Genomic DNA, 20169 nt, shown 5'->3' with positions numbered 1-20169 from the left:
ATATCAGAGGAAGATATAAATGGTTTGTTTTTTTAAAGAAAGATAAAAAGAAAATTTCTACAACCAAGTAGCAGTTGTGAAATTATCAGGACAAGAACTGATTTGTATCATGTCAGGAGGGGAAATGGCTGCCAGGAACGAAGTCAAGCCTATATAGGCTCTCCAACAAGCAAATAGTAAGAACTCTATTTTTGGGGGGCAGACCCCAGCAGCGTTGATTACAAGTTTCCTCCTTGAAAAGTTCCAGCTGCTTTTATTGCTTCCTGTTCAGCGTGGCTGGAGGGTGAATTGCCCCTTGATTGCCCCTTCAATTAGTCAGCTTCTGTTGACATCTATTGACATGCTGTTTTCCTTTCCTTCTTCTTCTTCTTCTTCTTCTTCTTCTTCTTCTGCTACCAAAATTGTTGCCACAAATCAGGTCTGGAAAAACACAGGAAGGGTGGCCAGGTGGGCATATTTGGAATACGACGCTTCGGCAATGATACCATCCAGATGCACAATCAAAAGTAGGCAAACAAAGCATAGCAATTACAGACAAGGGAACAACTACGGCAGCCTCCAGGGTATATGCACCAACTCGGGGAGGGGGGCCTGGGTGCCGAGTGTTATGGAAAAGCACACATAACAGGATCCAGACATGTGCGGGCTAATCCACCGGTACCCGCGATGATCACAAATCCACCACAACCCTGCAAGGTAGGACTCCATTCTGCCAGAGGCAGAGCTCTGTAGTAAGGCAGGGCTTGGGGACCCCGTTAGTCCTGATGACGGGTGGCCCACAGCAATAGTCCATGCCAAGGAGAGGTTTGAGACAGTCTGAGATCCTGTTGTGCTAGTGATAGTCACTTGTCCCGTCTCATGGATCTCAAGGTTGATGTCACAGGTGCTGGTTCCTACGGTGGGCCCTTGCCCGGTAAAGAGGCGGCAAAGGGGTCCTTTGGTTGGACCTGTAAGATACAGGTATTGCTGAGTGAGGTTCAAAGCTGTCAAATTCCAGGAGGTGACATCTCCAGAACGGAATTGTTCCAGGGTGACAGCCACAGGACCTGTTGACCTAACGTGGAGTGTGCACGACATCACATTGGAGAGAGGCATGCATGCCACCACAAGCTCTTTGGAGGAGCAGTGCAATGTAAACACAGTTATAAACAGGATGGAGATTCGATTATGAATTCCTGTTTGCTTGGCCCCTGCATCCCGCCGCTCAAAGCGGGAGACTGGTTAGAGGAAGGAGAACGCAAGCTGGAAAATGTTGGCAGAGGATGAAGCTGCAGCACTCGGGCTCCTTTGATAGTATCAAGCAGGATGTGTGAGCCGTTACGCTAAGTGGGTGGGTGGGCTTACAACACAGGCTGCCCTTCCTCCAAGAGGCCTGGGAGAGAGAAACTGGCAAACCAGAGGGGAAAGGGTTGCTTCCATGCCTTGAAACAAGCCAAGGCATGTTGTAGGGAAACTTAAAGCTGTGTACACATGTGCCACATTCGCCCATTCCCCTCCCCAAAGAAACCTGGGAACTGCAGTATGTAACTGTAATAAATAAATACATAAATGATTGGTTTGGTAAGGCAAAAGTAAGTACAAAGTGATTTCTGTCCATTTCATTTCCCCCCCCCCCCGTTTCTAATCCCCACCCCACCCCGATCTTACATTCATCTCATTCTGCATCAGTTTACAAATTTTAATCAAGGGCCCTCGTGAAAAATCCACCAGCTTTTTAGTACCAAGTTAGCCGCTCTGAGCCCGGCTCTGGTCGGGGAACAAATAAAAGTTATTTGTTTATTTATTTATTATTGCCACCAGGTCCACACACACCCCCAACCCAATGTCTTTTCCTGTGTTCTTTTCACTAATGTCTTCAATTCTTGGCACACTTTCCCCTGGTGCGTGCACGTTTTTGTGAAATGCAAATTTTGAAGGATAGCCGAGTTTCAGTTTGCATATTGTTTCGGGAACTGAACCAGGAAATGTGATCCGAAACCAATTTCTCCCCTGCCCCCGTACAATTTGCAGAAGTCGCTGCCATTCTGAGCATTCCCTGGGAATACCTCCCAGGAATAACAGCTTTTGTAGATGCTACAGAAAAGCTATGGTGTTCGTCCACATGCGAAGACACTCCAGTTATTCACTCCCCTTTATAATTCTTCTCGGACCAGTAGTATCAGAAGGCAGGCAAGCTCCTTTTAAGAAGGAGTGGACGGTGGGGCTTAGATAGGGATCGGGCCCAGGCTACCTGGAATATCGTATCTTCCTATACAAACCTGCCCGCATGCTAAGATCCTGGGGTGAGCACCTTCTTTCGGTCCCACCAACACCAAAAGCGTGGTTTGTGGTGACACGAGAGAGATCCTTTTCTGTGGTGGCTCCCATATTGTGAAATTCCCTCCCAAGGGAGGTTAGATTGGCTCCATCTTTGTTATCCTTCAACAGGCTCAGGCAGGCATTTGGAAACTAAGGTGCAGGTGGTGGTGATCACTGGGTCAAATTGGATTTTAATTGCTGGTACTAAATGCGTTCTGAAGAATCTCAATTATTTTTTTAACTAGTACTTTGTATTTTATGATGTAGCCTTTAAGAGCTCTAAGCCTCCTTGAATCCCAACTTGGGACAAATATATGAATGCAGATATTTTTTAAAACAACAACAATAATAACCCACTAAAACCAGATGTGCAGGGGAAACCTATGTCGGGACAGGGTAGGGAAAGTCTGTGTTCTGAAGCATTCTCTTCAACAGCAATACTTTGTTCTTCCGCTAACGCTGTTAATTTTAACATTTTGTGCCTGTGCGCATGATGCTTACAAGGAGATAAGTTGCAAGGTATCTTGAACAGTCTATTGCGGTCAAAGCCAACCAAAATTCGATTTCCATTTGCCAGCAATAGAAATAGATAAATAAATATACAAGCGCCCCAGGTGCTTATTCTGCATTGATACCTGTCATGGTGTCTTATTGCCCAAGAAATAAATGCACACATTATGTTTTCCAACCGCTGAAAAGAGCTTCTAAGGCTGAGCCTTGAAATGGAAATGGTGAGGGAAAGGTGAGTAGGAGAGGTCAGGAACTAGAGTCCCCAAGAGCCAAATCTGGCCTCTTGAGAGGACCAGGTGGCCCTTCATTTGGAGCCTGCCAAATTGCAATGGCCCATCTTCTCCAGCATCCTGTTATCACAGTGGCCGACCAGATGCCAACAAGCCGGACCCAAGCCCAGGAGCATGCTGCCTCCGGCCACAGAAGCACAGCCATCGTGGCAATTAGCCACCGTTAGACTTTTCCTCCTCCGGGAATTTGCCTAACCCTCTTTCGACGCCACCCAAGTAGTTGGTGGCCATCGCTGCTTCCAGTAGGAGGGAGTTCCATAGCTTAGCTATGCGCTGTGCGAAGAAGAATTTTCTCCTGTCGTGTCCCGAATCTTATGACATTCAGCTTCACTGAACACCCACGAATTCTAGTGTGACAACAGGAGAGAGGAAAGGTACCTATGTCCACTTTCTCCATGCTGCAGAGTTTTATACACTCCTATCACATCGCAGCCTCTTTTTTTCAACACTAAAAAGTCCCAAATGCTGCAGCCTTGCCTGCTCTACCCCCTTGAACATTTTGCCTGCCCTTTTCTGATTTCACATTGTCAGGGGAGAGGGTGCCTGTTTCATGAGCCTCCGTCTCTTACTTAAAGCGGCCATCCCATAAACGCCCTCGCGTTTACCTCTCTTACGTTCCATGGAGAGAATTACCAAGGCAGACAGAAGGACGGTTGCCACGCGCTTTCTCTCCCAATAAGGGTTCCTGTGCCTTTAAGCAGAACACGGCAGGTGGAAACGCGGCGGGTGCAGCTTTTCCCAACATAGTGGGGTGAGGCAGAAAGCTGAACCCGTTGAAATGCGGCCTGCCTTGCAGCTTTAAAAAGCAGGTGGTGCCTTGGGCACAGAGACCAGCAATGTGCGGTGGATGAAGCGCTCAACAGAGCAACAAATTCATACTCAGCTATGACACATACTAGTACAGCAATGGTATACATACTGGGAGGAACGCATAAGAGAATTGAGCAGTTGTCGTTACTTCTAAAGATTCACAGGACTGCGCTAACCTACACCACAGGGTTGCTGTGGAGATAAAAAGAGTGATCAATGTTTTCCCAAGGTCTTTAGCTTTTCCGATATCATGTAGCTATGAGTTCCACAGGCGAACCCTACTTGATATTCGGTTTTGTCCTCAAACCCAGTTCAATTGGCATGCAGCTGTACTGCCGAACATGCTTTTTGAAAGATTGGCAATGCAGGATGTTTCAAAGAGTGGCAGAGAGATATTACAAAATATACCCGGCAGGGGAAGAAACCAAGAATAAAATATAGCATTTTAACTGATGCAAAAGGAAGAGGTGGGTTTTCCCTGCCAGATCTAAGATTATATTATGAGGAATCCTGCTTGTGCTGGTCAATGGGTGTGCAGCTTTGCAAGTCGCAGCCCCCCAAAGTGTGATGCCCTCAGCCACTCGCTCTCTCCAGGAAGGAGCAGCGGTTTGGTTGCTTACCTTATAGACTTCTCCATAGGTCCCTCCACCAACTCTCAGCAGAAGTTCAAAGTCGTCTTGGGGGTTTCGGGTGGAAATATCTAGGGCAGCTCTTTCCTGGGCATCCATTGTTCAGTGCTTCCTCACCCCACCCCACCCCCTGCCACCCCAAGGCGGAGGTTTGCAAAGTCTGCGACTCTCTCACTGCGCGTGGGCGTCAGTCAGAACAGCAATGTGGTCAGGGCACTTTATAAATTTCTCAGGGTTCTGCTTCCTGATTTGAAGCATGATTGGTTTGTGCGAGCTCCACCGTGGCCTTAAAAGCCCTGTGGCGGGTATACAGAGATCACATCGGTTCCTCTACCTCCTCCTCTTCGCTGGCCCTTTTGCAGGATTGGTTTCCCTTGGGGAAGGGGCTGGGGCTGGAGCACCGGCGGGAAACCTCCGCCCCAGGGGCCAAAATGCGGCCCTTGGGACTCTCACTGGTCACACCCTACACTGGCCTGGCTGAAAATCTCCCTTGAGTGCTCTTGCATCATGCCCACAATGTGTCTAGAACTCTGATAACGCTTCTTGGTGATGAAGGAGAGAGAAGGCTCTGTGAGTGTTTGCAGGAATTGGCCTACTGCACGAAGGTAAAATTTACATTCATTGCTCCGCCCACTCACGCCCCTGGCCCCATACACCACTGACATGTGGCCCTCAGATGGCTACCCAGAAAGGAATGTGGCCCCTGTGCTAGAAACCTGCCCACCCCTGTGCTAGAGACTTGTAAGACGAGACTGCCATTGGCCCATCTAAGTCCAGCATCCTGTTCTCAGTGCGTCAATGGAAAACCCACAAGCAAGGCCCAAAGCACAACAGCACTCTCCAGCCAATTAAATTCAAAAGCATGCTGCCTCCTACCTTTGAGCCTTCACAATAATAATAATATTTATTTATTTATTTATACCCCACTCATCTGGCTGGGTTTCCCCAGCCACTCTGGGCAGCTCCCAACAGAATATTAAAAGCACAATACAGCCTTAAACATTAAAAACTTCCCTAAACAGAGCTGCCTTCAGATGTCTTCTAAAAGTCGGATACCGTATATACTCGAGTATAAGTCGACCCAAATATAAGCCGAGGCACTTAATTTCCCTACAAAAATGTGGGAAAGCTTATTGACTCAAGTATAAGCCAGTTCACCTTTGCCACTGTGGTAGAGGAGGAATGAGCAGCCCAAAGCAGCCCTTTGCGCTGCTCCTTCCTCTTCCTCCTTTGCTGCTGTGGAGCTCACCCCGTCGCAGGGTTTCGAACCGCCATTCTTCTGATCGGCAAGCCATAGGGCTCTGTGGTTTAACCCACAGCGCAATGTTCCCTTGTGTTATACAGAGAAGGCTGGGATCCTGTCCTGTTTAAGCAGGAGCCAGGGAAAGTGAGCACCTGTGGGGTTTTAATACTTCCTTAACTGATAGGCTTTCTGCCTTCTGGGGTCTAAAGTTTGCATTTATGTGAGCAGTTCAGGAATGGAACAAGCTGCCTGGGGAGAGTAAAGAACCACCGTTCTTGTACACTTCTTAAGGAATGGTTGACTTGAGTATAAGCCGAGGGCAGCTTTTAAAGCACAAAAAGTGTGCTGAAAAACTAGGCTTATACTCAAGTATATATGGTAGATGCTTAATTCCTTGACATCCGATGGGAGGGCGTTCCACAGGGCAGGCGCCACTACCGAGGAGGCCCCTCTGCCTGGTTCCCTGTAACCTCACTTCTCGCAGTGAGGGAACCGCTGAACCTCAGTGTCTGGGCACAACGATGGGGGTGGAGACACTCCTTCAGGTATACTGTGCCAAGGACATTGAGGGCTTGAAAGGTCAGCACCAACACTTTGAATTGTGCTCGGAAATGTACTGGGAGCCAATGCAGGTCTCTCAGGACCGGTGTTATATGGTCCCGGAGGCCACTCCCAGTCAACAGTCTAGCTGCCGCATTCTGGATTAATTGCAGTTTCTGGGTCACCTTCAAAGGTAGCCCCACGGAGAGCGCATGGCAGTAGTCCAAGCGGGAGATAACCAGAGCATGCACCACTCTGGTAAGACAGTCTGTGGGAAGGTAGGGTCTCAGCCTGTATACCACATGGAGCTGGTAGACAGCTGCCCTGGACACAGAATTGACCTGCGCCTCCATGGACAGCTCACAGCCACGGAGAGCTGTCAATGAATATGTCCAATCTGCTTTTTAAACCGTCCAAGTAGGCGGACAAAAGCTTGTTGTGGAAGTGAGTTCCATTGTTTAACTATGTGCTTATGATGCCTGCAGGAGTGCAAAGGTCAAAGGAAGCTCCCTCGTCAGTGGTATAGTCCGGGGTCACTGGAAGTCAAAGATCCCTTACTATTTCTACAGCTGGGTCTCAGTCTCCAGCATCCTAGAGCCGCCCGACCAGCATGAAAGGGGAGCTTCTGTCCATTGTATGCTCCAAAACTAAGCATTCAGAAATACAGTCATACATCTAGTTACGATATCTGCGGGTTGCATCTGTCATGGGATACGAACGTGCCGAACCCAGAAGTACCGAAATGGGTTACTTCCGGGTTTGGTGGTTCGCACATGTGCAAAGCGCCGAATCGCGCCACGCAGACGCAGCTCTTGTTACATTCTGCTCATGTTGCGAACAGGGCTCCAGAACAGATCCCGTTCGCAACCAGAGGTACCACTGTACTGAAAACGCAAGGTGCCTCTGTTTCAATAGAAGGGTGTGCAAGTTTTGTTAAGTATGATAGAACTTCAAGGAAAGCACAGCTTGAGTCACTGTGAAACAATGCTCTCTTCCCCCCCCCCGCCCCGCCCCCAAGAAAAACAGGTGCCGGTACTCACCATGAAATTGTTACACTAAGTGCCACACTTTTTAACAACAAAAAAGAGGTGCTGGTACTTCGTTATCTTTGAGTACCTCCTGGGTGGGGAGCACCGCTCCAAAAAATGATATTGGAGCACTCCAAATAATTTGCTTATGTATGTGCACAGAACATAGTAGATCGAGCAGAAAGGCAACAGCTGGAGATTTGCACCGACTGCTGCAGTACATCCATAATTACAAAACATTGTGTACTTGTGCAGTTTTAGAAGGGGGCATGGCCGTGACCATCACTTATTCGCTTCTGATTTTGCCACTACGCTACTGTTCCTTGTTACCACCAGGTCAGACTATATGCCCACGTCTGCCTGACGTCGGCTCTCCAGGGTCTCAGCCAGAGACCTGTTTCCCCCTTTCCCCACTCCTTTTAACTGGAGATGGTGCAAAGTGAACCAGGTGCCTTCCCGCAGCTGCTCTGCCACCGAGTTAAGGTTCCCTCCCTGAAGAAACCAGAGCTCAGCGAACTGGTATATCCTATCGCAGGGGTGTCCAACCAGTAGATCCCCGGGTGATCCTTGTAGATCGCGGGATCCTTATCGCGTACAAAAAGTTACGGTTGGGGGGAGGGGGAGAGCTCAAAATGGCCCAGCTGCATCCTAAAGGAGATTGGGAGGGGTGGCCAGAATCATGCACCACGTAAACCCACTGGCACCGCCATTTGAACTGCATGCATGGCTGTCGCACAGGCGCTGGTCCCAGTCAGCAGGATCTGTGCTTGGTGCAATTTAAGTCCGGTACAGTTTAAATCTCCGCTCCAGAGATGTTCCGATTTCAAAAACCAAGCATAAGTTTCTAGTCCTCGCGCAAAAGATCTGCATAGAATCTTCCAAGGGAGAAGGGAGGGGGAGGAGCCTCGGGCCTTTTTTCCGCGACGCATGCGCGTTCCGCACCTCTAGCCTGCGACGCTCTCTCTCCAGTGTGCCTCGACGGAAGCGGAAGTCGGAGCCTGCCCGGCCGGAAGTGCCTTCAGTTCCTGCTCCTTCCGCTTCCTGTGCTGAGACCGCGGTCCTTTCCCTTCCTCTTCCGCCGCCGCCGCCTCCTTCTCCGCTCCCGGTTCCGCGTGCCATGGCGCTCTTCGAGCAGATGCGGGCGAACGTGGGGAAGCTGCTGAAGGGCATCGACAGGTGCTGACCCGGAGGGGGGAGTGATTGACAGGGGGGTGGGGTGAGAGGGACCTACCTGGTCGCGGTTACCAAGGCAACCACCACCACCCTCCTTCCCATCCTTCGGGGGCGACTTCAGAAACCAAGCGAGGCCGGTTGGGGGCTTCCCTTGTTTCCTTGAGGGGCACTCTGCACGTGCTCAGGGACACGCCGCCTTTCCTGCCTGTGTTACGTCATTTGCAGCCTTTAGCTACGGACTAAGCTTTTACTAGCCGATTTTGCCACCCAAATGGTCCCCGAGCGGCTTTGCCTTGAGATGTACACCTTCCTAGGCAATGTGTTGAAACTATAGGAAAGTTGTTGGGAGGCTTCCCTTGTCTCTCCTGCTTCCCGGAGCGATGATTCCCAGAGGTTCGCCTGTGAAGGATACATTGGCTGTCAAACCACTCTGGGAATTGTAGTTCTGTGAAATGGTGGGAGGAGATCTCCCAACAACTCCCAGCGCCCTGAACAAACTGCAACTCCCAATATTGTTTGGGGGTGGGGGGTAAGCCACGAGTGCTGAATGTAGCACCGCAGTGCTGCCCGCGTATGGTGTGGATGCGGCCTTAGCCTGGCCGTCCTCACCCCAACCTTTTCTGCGTTTCAGGTATAACCCGGAGAATCTGGCCACGCTAGAGCGCTATGTGGAGACGCAAGCCAAGGAGAATGCCTATGACCTGGAGGCCAACCTGGCTGTGCTCAAACTGTGAGTGGCTCCTTGCCCTTTTTGGGGGGGGAGGGGGGTTGAGTCTGCTATTGAAAACAGTTCCAAGAAGTGAGGGCAAACTAGGTGTGCTTGGGGGCCAGTGCCCAGCTTAGGGTTGCCAGGTGTCCACTATTTGAGTCGACAGTCCACTTTTTTCACATTATGTTCACTCCCCCCCCACAAAATAGTGGACATTTTTTTATTCAAAAGCTTTATGATGAAATGGTATTTTAATACGTGTTAAAATGTTTGTAAGAAATTATATAATTTAATTTAATTTAAACCCCCCCCCCCCGGCGCTTGTCCGCTATTTTTTGGAAGCAGACCTGGCAACCCTAGCCCAGCTTGACCTAGGCACTGATTTGGTGAAGAGCCATGGGGCTAAATCTGTAAATGGGTATGTGAACCAAGTGCCTCTCAAGGTTGGTGCATGTTTTTGGAGGACAGTGAAGCACTTGGACCTATAGGGTTGCATTCAACTACTTTTACACACACCGGGTAGACCTAATTCAGTCTTGACCATTAATTTCTAGTACCGATATCTGCTTTCTGTCTGAGGTCCCAATATATTCTTTCTTTTTATCTCATATCCAGGTATCAGTTTAACCCTGCCTTCTTCCAAACCACAGTCACTGCCCAGATCCTCCTGAAAGCTCTGACCAACCTTCCCCACACAGACTTCACACTCTGCAAGTGTATGATTGACCAGGCTCATGTATCCTTTATCTGAGGGGAAGAAAGTGCTGCACAGGAGCAAAGACTAGAGCTATGAACCAATAGGTCCCAGATTCAACTTCCATTCCATTCCAGTTCACATGCCCTTAGGCAAGTCTTGCTCCACCACCTGCAACATGGGGGCAACACTATTTTCTTAACAAAGTTCTTGAGTTCCTGAGAGAATGTGTGTGAGTTGCAATGGGTGCTCTAAAACTGATACGAAAATGTGAAATATTACCATCCTAAGGCAGTAAAACTTCAGGTTTTTTTGGACCTCAGTGCCACCTGTAGCCCCAAGCTGCATTGCAACCCCTTCCAGCTTGGGTAAAGTTGTGTTTCTTTCCCACTGAAATCGTCAGGACATAAAAGATACTTTAAATATCAGTTGCAAGAGCCATGCTGGTCCATTTCTTTTTTTAAAAAATCCAAAAATTAACAGCCACTAAGATGCCACAAAGTAGTGGGCAGGTTTTCAGGTTCCTTGAAGCTCTTCTTGGGTCTGAGCGTTAAGTGAGAAAGAATGGAAGGAAGGACCAGGGATTGAGGGAGGGGGGGGGAGATGTTTCCCTGCTGTCTGCACTTCGTAAGGAGGAGGTACCACAAAAACAAAATAGGAGCCTGCTGGATTAGGCTGGTGGCCCAGCTAGTCCAGCATCCTGTTCTCACAGGAGCCAACCAGATGCCTGTGGGAAACCTCAAGCAGGACTGGAGCGCAGGAGTCTTCCTGCAGTTTCCAGCAAGTGGCATGATGTAGAATGCATAACTGGCAGAATGGAGGAGGTGTTATGATTGTGCTGGCTGCATAAAAAGATCCTGGGTTTCAGCAAAGAATACTGGGGAGAGAGTCTGCAACGGCTCTCCCTTTTAAATAAAAAACTAAACGGTTACAGTGGTACCTTGGTTTGCTAACAGTCTGGTTTGCATACGTTTTGGATTACGAAGAAATTTTTTTGGGAGGCCCCATTGGCGAAAGCACGCCTTGGGTTACAACCTGTTTTGGTTTACGAACCGACCACCTCCGGAACGGATTATGGTTGTAAACCAAGGTACCATTGTATTAAATTCTCTCCAGCAAGAAATAAAGTTGGTGCTAGTAGTGGGAGGGGTGAACTAATTTGTGGAATTACCGACCCTGCAACAGTGTTTAAGAAAAGATGCTGTTGCTTATGTTAATGGGTAACAGTGTCTTTCCTGTAGCTGTGGAATGACATCTGTTCTGGCTATACAGTGGGCTGTTAAAATTTCCTAGCCTGCCCCATCCCTAAGACTTGGGGCCAGAAACCTCACACCTTTCCCCCCCCCCCCCCGCTGTGCCATTTGCCGCCTTAATGCCATTTCTCCCAGCAAGAGGAGAGACCCATCCGTCAGATCTTATACCTGGGTGAGCTGCTGGAGACCTGCCACTTCCAGGCTTTCTGGGTAAGCCAAGCTCATCTCTTACTCAACAATCCTTTGTGAATGACATACGAGCCCGAGAGATGATCGCCTGGCTCAAACTTGTCTCGTCTTCACTTTTCTTTTTAAAGTGCTGTTTGTTTCTAAAACAATCAGAACAGTGACATGCCAACAGGGGCATAGATTAGATGCAAAACACCTGAGTGTTTTCAGGGTCACCTTGAGAGTGAGGCTGGTGTTTGTGTCGGCTACCAGAGTTGGTTTATTCTTTATCAGATGTTGAGGCTGTGTAGCATGTACCGTATTACTTACTAAAAAGTAAGGGGAAATACCTGTGTGTCTTATGGAGCGAATGGTGGTCCCTGGAGCTAAATTGCCCAGGGGCCAAAAGCAGATTGTGCTTTTTATTTTACAAAGAGAAAAGGGGGTGTTGAAAGGACCCCGCTCAGCAGCTGATCAGCAAGAGATCGGGAGAGAAATAAGAGTCCCGGCTCCCTTTCAGCCCTCCTTTGTTGAATGTACTGCAGAGGGAGGTTGTTTGTTTCCCCAGGACATGTGACTGGCTGATTAGATTATCTGTCTGCAAACAGTAGAAACTGCTCCCTTTCCTTGATTTTTCAGAAATGTGAGTTGAACCCCATAAAAATGGGGCTTTTCCTCTTTGCTTTTCCCCCTTTGCAAAAAAAGCTGCAAAACTTTTAGCTGATCCTCAAAAAAACCCAGGGCTTTACCTTTTGCAAAAAAAGCTGCAAAACTTTTAGCTGATCCTCAAAAAAACCAGGGCTTTTCCCTTTGCAAAAAAAAAGCTGCAAAACTTTTAGCTGATCCTCAAAAAACCAGGGCTTTTCCCTTTGCAAAAAAAGCTGCAAAACTTTTAGCTGATCCTCAAAAAAACCAGGGCTTTTAGAGGAGGAAAACCAGAAAAATATTTTTTCCCTTGTTTCCTCCTCTAAAAATGAGGTGCATCCTATGGTCCAGCGAAAAATACGGTAAGCTATGATTCTGTCGTTTGGAGTGAGTGGATGGAACAAGTTAAATACTCTCCAGGACGAGAGCCTTCCCTAGTATAGATCTGGGCCCCTGTCCGGTGAGAGATGGAAGAGGAGTATTAGATAGTCCAGTGGGGCTCAGGCATCTTTGTATGCTTGGCAGTGACCCTTTGCATATGGGTGGTAACACTGGTGAATTTGAGTGGTTTATTTATGAGTGGCTGATCAAGGTAATGCTTGCGCCTAGGGAATAGTTATAGTGATTGTGTGAAATGGATGGTGAGTGAGATTGGATGAGTAAGTGCATGCATGTTGTTTTGTTTGAAATATTCCATTATCAATTATCCCGCCTCTTTGATTTTATTTCGTTTGTATAAAATTTATGGATATAGATAATGTTTGTGTATTTGTTGCGCAAGTAATTTGAAGTGTTTTTCCTTTAACTTATCGTGTATGTAAATAGCTGTGAGATCTTTTAGATAGGAATTGAGATTAAAAAGAAACAGGAAAAAACATAAGTATATCCATTAGTATTGCAGAACATACACAGAGCTTTTTAAAGTGTGCTGCATTTGATAAGTGTACTGATGTGGCTGCCTTAATTTTTTTTATTTCTGATGTTCTGCAATTCCTTTTTCTTCTTCTTTGCAGCTCTTTAAATGTACTTTTGTCATGTTTGGGTGTATTTTTTAGCTTCATTAAAATTCAAAAGCAAGTTTAGCTTCTCCTTGCTAATATCGGGGTGGGTTGTCAGGGCGTATGGCTCAGCTGCTTTGATTCAAAGCAATATCTCTGTGTGTTTCCTTCCTAGCAAGCTTTAGATGAGAACATGGAACTCCTGGATGGGATCACTGGCTTTGAGGACTCTGTTAGGAAATGTAAGTGTGCTTCTAGTGGTTAAGAGTGGTGGACTCGTAATCTGGTGAACCGGGTTTGATTCCCTGCTCCTCCACATGCAGATGCTGGGTGACCTTGGGCTAGTCACACTTCTCTGGAGTCTCTCAGCCCCACTCACCTCACAGAGTGTTTGTTATGGGGGAGGAAGGGAAAGGAGAATGTTAGCCGCTTTGAGACTCCTTCGGGTAGTGATAAAGTGGGATATCAAATCCAAACTCTTCTTGTTCCTCCTGCACTCTCCTTCCTTGCCCCTTCAGACCCTAAAATCCAGTCTACTATATATCTTTTAGGACTGTGTTCAGTGTTGCACCTCTGTCTCCTGCACACAGTCAAAATTGGCGTTGGGGGGTCCCCCCCCCCCCGAGCAGATTCTGGGGGCAGTGAAGATTGGAAAAGGAAGGCCTGTTACGCCAGCAGGATTCTGCCATTGCAGCATTGAATACAGCCCTTAAAGATACGTAACTCCTTTTGGTTAAACTGAAAAGTTGTTGGTTGTGCGGAAAGTCTGCACTTCAAATAAATGATGCCAGAATGATTAAAGGAAGAAGTGTGCTTGCCTTGCCTACCATCTTGCTCATTCTTCCCTTTCCCTGAGGAGCTGAGCACTCTTTTTCTGAGCCTCCTTAAGACGAGCGGTCGTTACAAGACTATGATTTTACCAATGGTACTTTCTGTTCTTCCACAGCCCCTTCCCAGAGCAAACCCCGCCCTAACTTAAAGTACAGGGATGCACTTTGATATTTAGTTCCTTGGTTAAAGAATACCTTGGCTAGCATTAACCCTGGTTTCCCTTAACTGAGAAACGACAACCTGTGTTCATTCAGAACCCATGTTGAACCACAATTCTAAGCCTCTTGTCCTGTCTCTCTGCAGTTATCTGTCACGTGGTGGGGATCACGTACCAGCACATTGACCGCTGGCTTCTGGCCAAGATGCTGGGCGACCTCACAGGTGAGTAACTGTTTGGGTGTGTATCCTGCACACATTCATCAACCGGGGTTTGCCGTGCACAAGAGCGTATGCTTCGCTCTTCCTCACTTTCATGTTGAGGAAATGTATTGCGATCCCTGGTTTGCTGTTGCATACAAACCAGGGGTATAGGCTCTCCGCTTCCCACTCCAAACAAGCTGGCAAACAAACAATGGTCCTTGTTTTGGGTGTAATGGTGAGCCAGGGTACATGGTTTATTCTAGCTGTACACTAGCAGGGGGGAGCAAAGCAGACAGGATTTGCTTTTGTGCAGCAAGACATGGTTTGCAGGGATGTGTGAAGATGGCCAGGGTCTTGCTATCCCCTTTTTGATGACTAGCAGATGTTGTAGATATGTGGCCTTGATTTCAGCCATGAATTGGCTCTGCTTTATTAAGCCTCTGTGTTTAGTGATAGCTCCGTTGCATCAGTAGGAGTCCTCTGACCATCCCTGTGGTCCAAGATGAGCCAGGAAAAATAATTCCGTTTCGTTAGAAATCTTCCTCCTATACATTTATCTCTTTTTAAAGCCAGGAACTAGAGAAATATTTTTATATGTGGCAGAAAGGGAACACTGGCTTTTGGGGTGGATGTAAGGAAAGAAATGGGTCGCTGGGAAGCCGCATGTGTATGTTCTTCAGTAGTGGAGAGGTAGGATTCTGTCCATTTTGCGCCAACTGAGGCCAAGTGAAACCTTGGAAGCTGTTTTTGATCTTGCTATGGTATATCGCCTTAAGGGTGGGAATGGGGTTTCCTGATGATGTCACCTGCACTGGCATTTTGATACCAGACAGACCATTTTGTCCCCGTCCCCCCTGACTTTTTAATTTAATCTGTTTTCTCTCCTTCATGGTTCTGGGCTGTTGTTTAGAATTTTGCTGCTTTTAGCATTTAGTGTCATGTCTGCTCGCCCATTGGGATTTGTTTGAGGTGCAGGATGAAACTTTTTTTACAGCATGTCCACCCTCTACCCAGCCCCTTGACGCTTCTCTTGCTTATTGCAGACAACCAGCTCAAGTCTTGGATGAGCAAATACGGCTGGACAGAGACGGAGCCCGGGACGATCTTCATCTGCAACCAGGAGGAGAGCATCAAGCCCAAGAACATTGTGGAGAAGATAGACTTTGACAGTGAGCATCTTCTCAGCTTCTCTAGCCAGTGCAGCTCTTGTCCTCCTGTTTCTTGAAGCATCTCCTAAGCTAGACAGGGGCTGTGTTGCAAGCAGGGCTGGTGAGCTCTCTGCAGTTTGCTAGCATGAAGCAAAGCTACATTCAGTGGCCTGTCGATAAATTGAACAGGTTTGCCTACTCATCTTACTTAAGGCACGAGAGATCCTGCTCCCAATGAAGTTCCCTGCTGGCATTGCCCTGCGCCCCATATTCAGGCACATATTTGTAGCAGTGGTTGGGGACCTTTTCCAGCCTGAGAGTCAGTCCCCTCGTGGGTCATCTCCCAGGGACTAGATATGAGTGGAAGGTGTGTCCAGTCACACACTCTCCATCCTCTGTCTGGATAAGCAAGAGTCCCAGTGCAAAAACACAACCCAGCCATGTAAAATCACCAGAGGAGGACACAGCACAGGGCCAGTGGGGGATGGGGCTGGACAGAGTCTTAAGGGCCAGAGAAAGAGTTTACCCATTCCTGCATGATAGCTATGGGGGGCCAAAAATACATGTTCTTAAAAGGAAATCTGAAATTCTCTTGAATTTCCGTCTTTGTGCAGAATTACAGTGTCTGTACAACCTCTGCAAGTATCCCATTTAAGTGTTTCAACCTTCTTCTTTACAATATAACAGGGGTTTGGGGGGGGGGGGGCTGTGGTTGACATATCTGTGAGTACTGTACCCCCTGCTGTAGAAGGGAGAACTCTGTTGTAGATCATTGCTGTGCATTAAGAAAACCCCAAGTTTAATCCTCAGTGAAGCCACTGCTGGTTGGATAGTCCTGGCCTTGATGGGTCGCTGGTCTGGCTTGCTCAAAGGCAGCTCCACCTTTTAAATCTTCCTCCTTCTGCTTCCCTTTCAGGTGTCTCCAGCATCATGGCTTCTTCACAATGAGGGAGGCCTCTTCCGGCAGCTCTCCCGTTTCCTTTAATTTTAACATCCCGTTGTAAAAAAGACCGTGGCCAATAAATGATTCTGTCCAACCTCTGCCTCTTGTGTCGATGCAGCCTCTACCTCAGTCTCTGGGGGCAGAAAGGGGAGCAGCGAAAGCATTTGCCCCATGGGAAGATCTGAAGGACTTGGTGCATTCCTGGACTGGGCTGTTTTCTAAAGGTGTCAAATATCTGGAGAGAAGGTGGATGGAGACAAAGGAGGGGTTAAATTCAGTTGCAGGACATTGTTGTTTCTCTCTTCAGTGGTCAGCCACTAACTTCCTGGAAAGGAGCAATAGCTCAGTTGGTAGAGCATGAGTTTCTTAATTTCAGGGTCATGGGTTCGAGCCCCATGTTGGGCAAAAGATTTCTGCAGTGCACGGGGTTGGACTAGATGACCTGTGTGGTCCCTTCCAACTCTACAAGTTTTATGATTCTTATTTAAGGGGGTGAGCCAGGTCCCCCTGTTGGCATATTAAGCTGAGCAGAGCAGCTGCACAACAAGAAGGTTGAGGAGACTGTAGAGCAAAACTAGGAGTGGTTTAATGAAAAGCAAAAATAACAGAAATTACATCAGCTAACATTACATTACAGAACCGTGACCCACCACCTAGGGCCCTGAGGAAGGTACGCAGACCTCCTCATATACCGTACCCGATTACTGGCACGCCCAAATCAAGACAAACTCAGCATCACCTGCTGCACTGTCCCACAGCTGGAAAACTAGGTCAATTTACTTCTTTCATTCTCTTAAAGAGATATCCCTGTGGAACAATAATGAACCTTGAATTAACATCCAACATATCCCCTGCGGTTCATTAGTGTGAAACACAAACATTCAATATATTTCGTACATGTCTTTCATGCGTGACCTTCGGGAGTGCCTTAGTAAAAATGTCCGCAATTTGATGGTCACCTGGAACATACTGAAACTCAATTGTTTTATCAGCAATCAAATCTTTTACAAACTGTAAACGTAATCTTAAGACTCTAGTACGTTGTGTATTAGTTTCTGAACACAGGATAGCAAGTCCACTCTGGGAATCAATGAAAACTTTTACTGGGAGTGTGACTTGCATTTGCAAATCTGCAAATATTTGTAGATACCATTCTACATCACGAATGGCCTGAGTGCATGCGCACAACTCACTCTCTGTTGTGGAGAGACAAACAATTGTTTGGTTCTGTGACTTCCATTCAAAAGGGCATCCATTATAACACATAATTATACCAGATACACCTCTGTAACTGTTTTGTTCTACTGCATGAGATGCATCACAATATATTTCTAAACCTTTTTCAATAGATGGTGTAATCTCCAACCTATAATGTCTGGTGTGTTTAAGGTACATCACCACTCTTTTGAGAGCAGCAAAGCATTGGGTAGTAGGCTCTTCTACAAATCTTGCCAGAAAATGAAAAGCGTACGTTACATCTGGTCTTGAAATTCTTTGAATGAAATTAAGCTTGCCTATGGCAGAACGATACAAGGTTTTGTTAAGGAATGGTTTATCCTTGTCTGTAAAAGTGAAACCACACACCATAGGTGTTTCTTTCCCATTTGCATTTTGTAAGCATAACATTTCAATAAGATCATCAATTTTCACAGTTTGATGAATCAGAAAAGAACCATTTTTGCCTTCTTCAATTTGCATGGATAGGTAATTTTTAGCTTTGCCTAATTCTACCACATCAAACTTTTTCTGTAGGTATGACACTATTTGGTTATATTCACGTTTAGTTTTTGTAGAAATTAATATATCATCTACAAACACACATATTTTTGTTACAGAATTTACATTTTCTTTTATAAACACACAGTTATCTGCCTTTCCTTGTGAAAAACCAAAATTCAACAATTCTTTCGCCAAAGTCTGATGCCAGTTTCTACCGCTTTGCCGCAAACCGTAAAGGGACTTATTCAGTTTGCATACTAATCCTTCAGTAGCCAATACACCATCAGGAACACGCATAAAAATCTGTTCCTTTAAATCTGCAAACAAATAGGCAGTTTTTATATCTAAATGATAAACAGAATGTCCACGTTGGGATGCATCTTTCAACAAAAGCTTAACAGTTTCATACTTTACACTTGGTGAATAACACAAATCATAATCTTCACCTGGAACTTGCTGAAAACCTCTGGCTACTAATCTAGCCTTGTATCTTACAACTTCATTCTTGTCATTCATTTTCACTTTATAAACCCATTTAGAATCAATGACTCATCTCTGGGGTTTGTGATACAAGAGACCAAGTGTTATGCTCTTTTAAAGAAGCTATCTCAGAATCCATAGCTTTGTACCAATTTGCAGCTTCATGCTTAGGTAACTTCTGAACATCATTGTAGCTTTTAGGCTCAAAAATTGCCTTATTGGCATACACAGTGTTAAACTGTTCTTTTGAAAACCGTTTTGGCTCTTGTCTCTTTCTATGGGAACGTCTCAGTCCTGAAGAAGAGCTAGACCCTTCAGAATCAGTGGAACTAATTGGGCTTCTAGCTTCTGACTTTAAATTATTATTGTCAGACTGAAAAAGCTCCTGTGGACTTTGCTTACTATCAGGGAATTCAAAAGAACTTAGCCTTTCCTCAGGTGTCTGTGACTTTAAATTTTCAAATAAATCACTTGACCCAGTAGGCTTTACATCTTCAGGTTCACCACTATCCCCTGCTGCAGGTTCTATTTCTTCATCTGCTTCTTCCACCTCAGTATCATCTCTACCATCATTATCTTGAAAAACAGCAACTCTATTCCATTTTACAGTTTGTATCATGCTTCTGGTTATATGAAACTTGCCAGTTGCTGGGATATAAACTCTGTACGCCCCCTGCTGGTAGCCCATTAATTTTCCTTGAACACTTCGCTCATCCAGTTTGTGCTTAGCAGGATAGTGCATAATTACATCTGAACCCCAAATTCGTAGATATTTTAGATTAGGGCGCTTTTTAAACAACATTTCATAGGGAGTGACATTTAGACCAGAATGATAAGAGCGATTTCTGACATAAGTATATGCATGGAGTGCTTCAGCCCAAAATTCTTTAGGCAAATTAGCATCATGCAGGTAAGTTTTAACACCTGCCTGCAAATCACGCTGTGCTACTTCAACAAGCCCATTTTGCCAGGGACTTCGGGGACAGGATAACTCGTGAGTAGTCCCCTGCGCTTCCAGGAAATTCTCAAAATCCTCAGAAATAAATTCCCCTCCTCGGTCAGAAAATAGGTTTTTTATAGGTTTGTTAAAGTGGGTTTTTACCCAGTTGCAAAAAACTTTGTACTTCTCAAATGCTTGGGATTTGTCAGCAATTGTAAAAATCCAAACATATTTACTAAATTGGTCAATCAAAGTGAGCCAGTATCGTGAAGATCCCAATGATTTAGGGAGTGGCCCGACCAAATCAGCATGCAAACGCTCAAAAACGTCCGTTACTTTTCTGTCTGAGTATTTACCCTTGCGTGCAACTTTTATCTTGTTCTTACAGCAGGATATACATTGCATATAGTATTTACATGGCTTCAAATTTAGTCCATCAACAATATCTTTTGTCTTAAGCACATCAGTAAAGTTCAAATGTCCTAGAAGTCTGTGCGCTTCATGAATACACCCAGAATGTGGTTTTACATTTTTCAACCCCTGTTTTGGCTGTATTACCTTGCAATTTACAGGTGGTTGTGAATACTTTTGGAAATACAGTCTATATAAACCCCCAGACTCCCGGGCATATAACACACGTTCATTTCCTTTGAAAAACTCACATATTTTCTTAGTGAAACGCACAGTTATGCCTTGTCGAGCAAAGCAACTTACTGATAATAAATTGTCCACTGAAGGGCAGTAAGTGCAATTTGCTATG

At 46.2% G+C, this 20169-nt stretch overlaps 2 protein-coding genes across 2 annotated transcripts in view; one reads left to right on the top strand and one right to left on the bottom strand.

Annotated features, from left to right (window-relative positions):
* The window catches only part of MAP4K1 (mitogen-activated protein kinase kinase kinase kinase 1), a 60054-nt gene extending 55397 nt beyond the window's left edge, over positions 1 to 4657 (bottom strand). The window contains 1 exon segment of the mRNA XM_033158471.1: positions 4529 to 4657. Within this exon segment, the coding sequence (XP_033014362.1) occupies positions 4529 to 4636 (108 nt within the window). The 5' untranslated portion in view covers positions 4637 to 4657.
* Positions 4658 to 8377: 3720 nt separating this feature from the next.
* EIF3K (eukaryotic translation initiation factor 3 subunit K) lies at positions 8378 to 16368 on the top strand. Its single transcript, XM_033158470.1, has 8 exons — positions 8378 to 8524; positions 9153 to 9251; positions 9846 to 9966; positions 11313 to 11387; positions 13164 to 13230; positions 14123 to 14200; positions 15223 to 15348; positions 16244 to 16368. The coding sequence occupies exons 1-8, from the start codon at positions 8466 to 8468 to the stop codon at positions 16273 to 16275; spliced, it is 657 nt and encodes a 218-aa protein (XP_033014361.1). The 5' UTR covers positions 8378 to 8465; the 3' UTR covers positions 16276 to 16368.
* Positions 16369 to 20169: the final 3801 nt, after the last annotated feature.

Source organism: Lacerta agilis, chromosome 8 (assembly GCF_009819535.1).
Source record: "Lacerta agilis isolate rLacAgi1 chromosome 8, rLacAgi1.pri, whole genome shotgun sequence".
NCBI lineage: Eukaryota > Metazoa > Chordata > Lepidosauria > Squamata > Lacertidae > Lacerta > Lacerta agilis.
This window is presented reverse-complemented; position numbering and strand designations above follow the sequence as displayed.

What these genes read in the sequence shown, in the direction of transcription:
- EIF3K (XM_033158470.1), top strand. Translation starts at nt 8,466, where the DNA reads ATGGCGCTCTTCGAGCAGATGCGGGCGAACGTGGGGAAGCTGCTGAAG. An exon ending in CTGCTGAAGGGCATCGACAG is followed by an intron (nt 8,525 to 9,152) that starts GTGCTGACCCGG and finishes TCTGCGTTTCAG; the next exon opens with GTATAACCCGGAGAATCTGG. An exon ending in GTATGATTGACCAGGCTCAT is followed by an intron (nt 9,967 to 11,312) that starts GTATCCTTTATC and finishes CATTTCTCCCAG; the next exon opens with CAAGAGGAGAGACCCATCCG.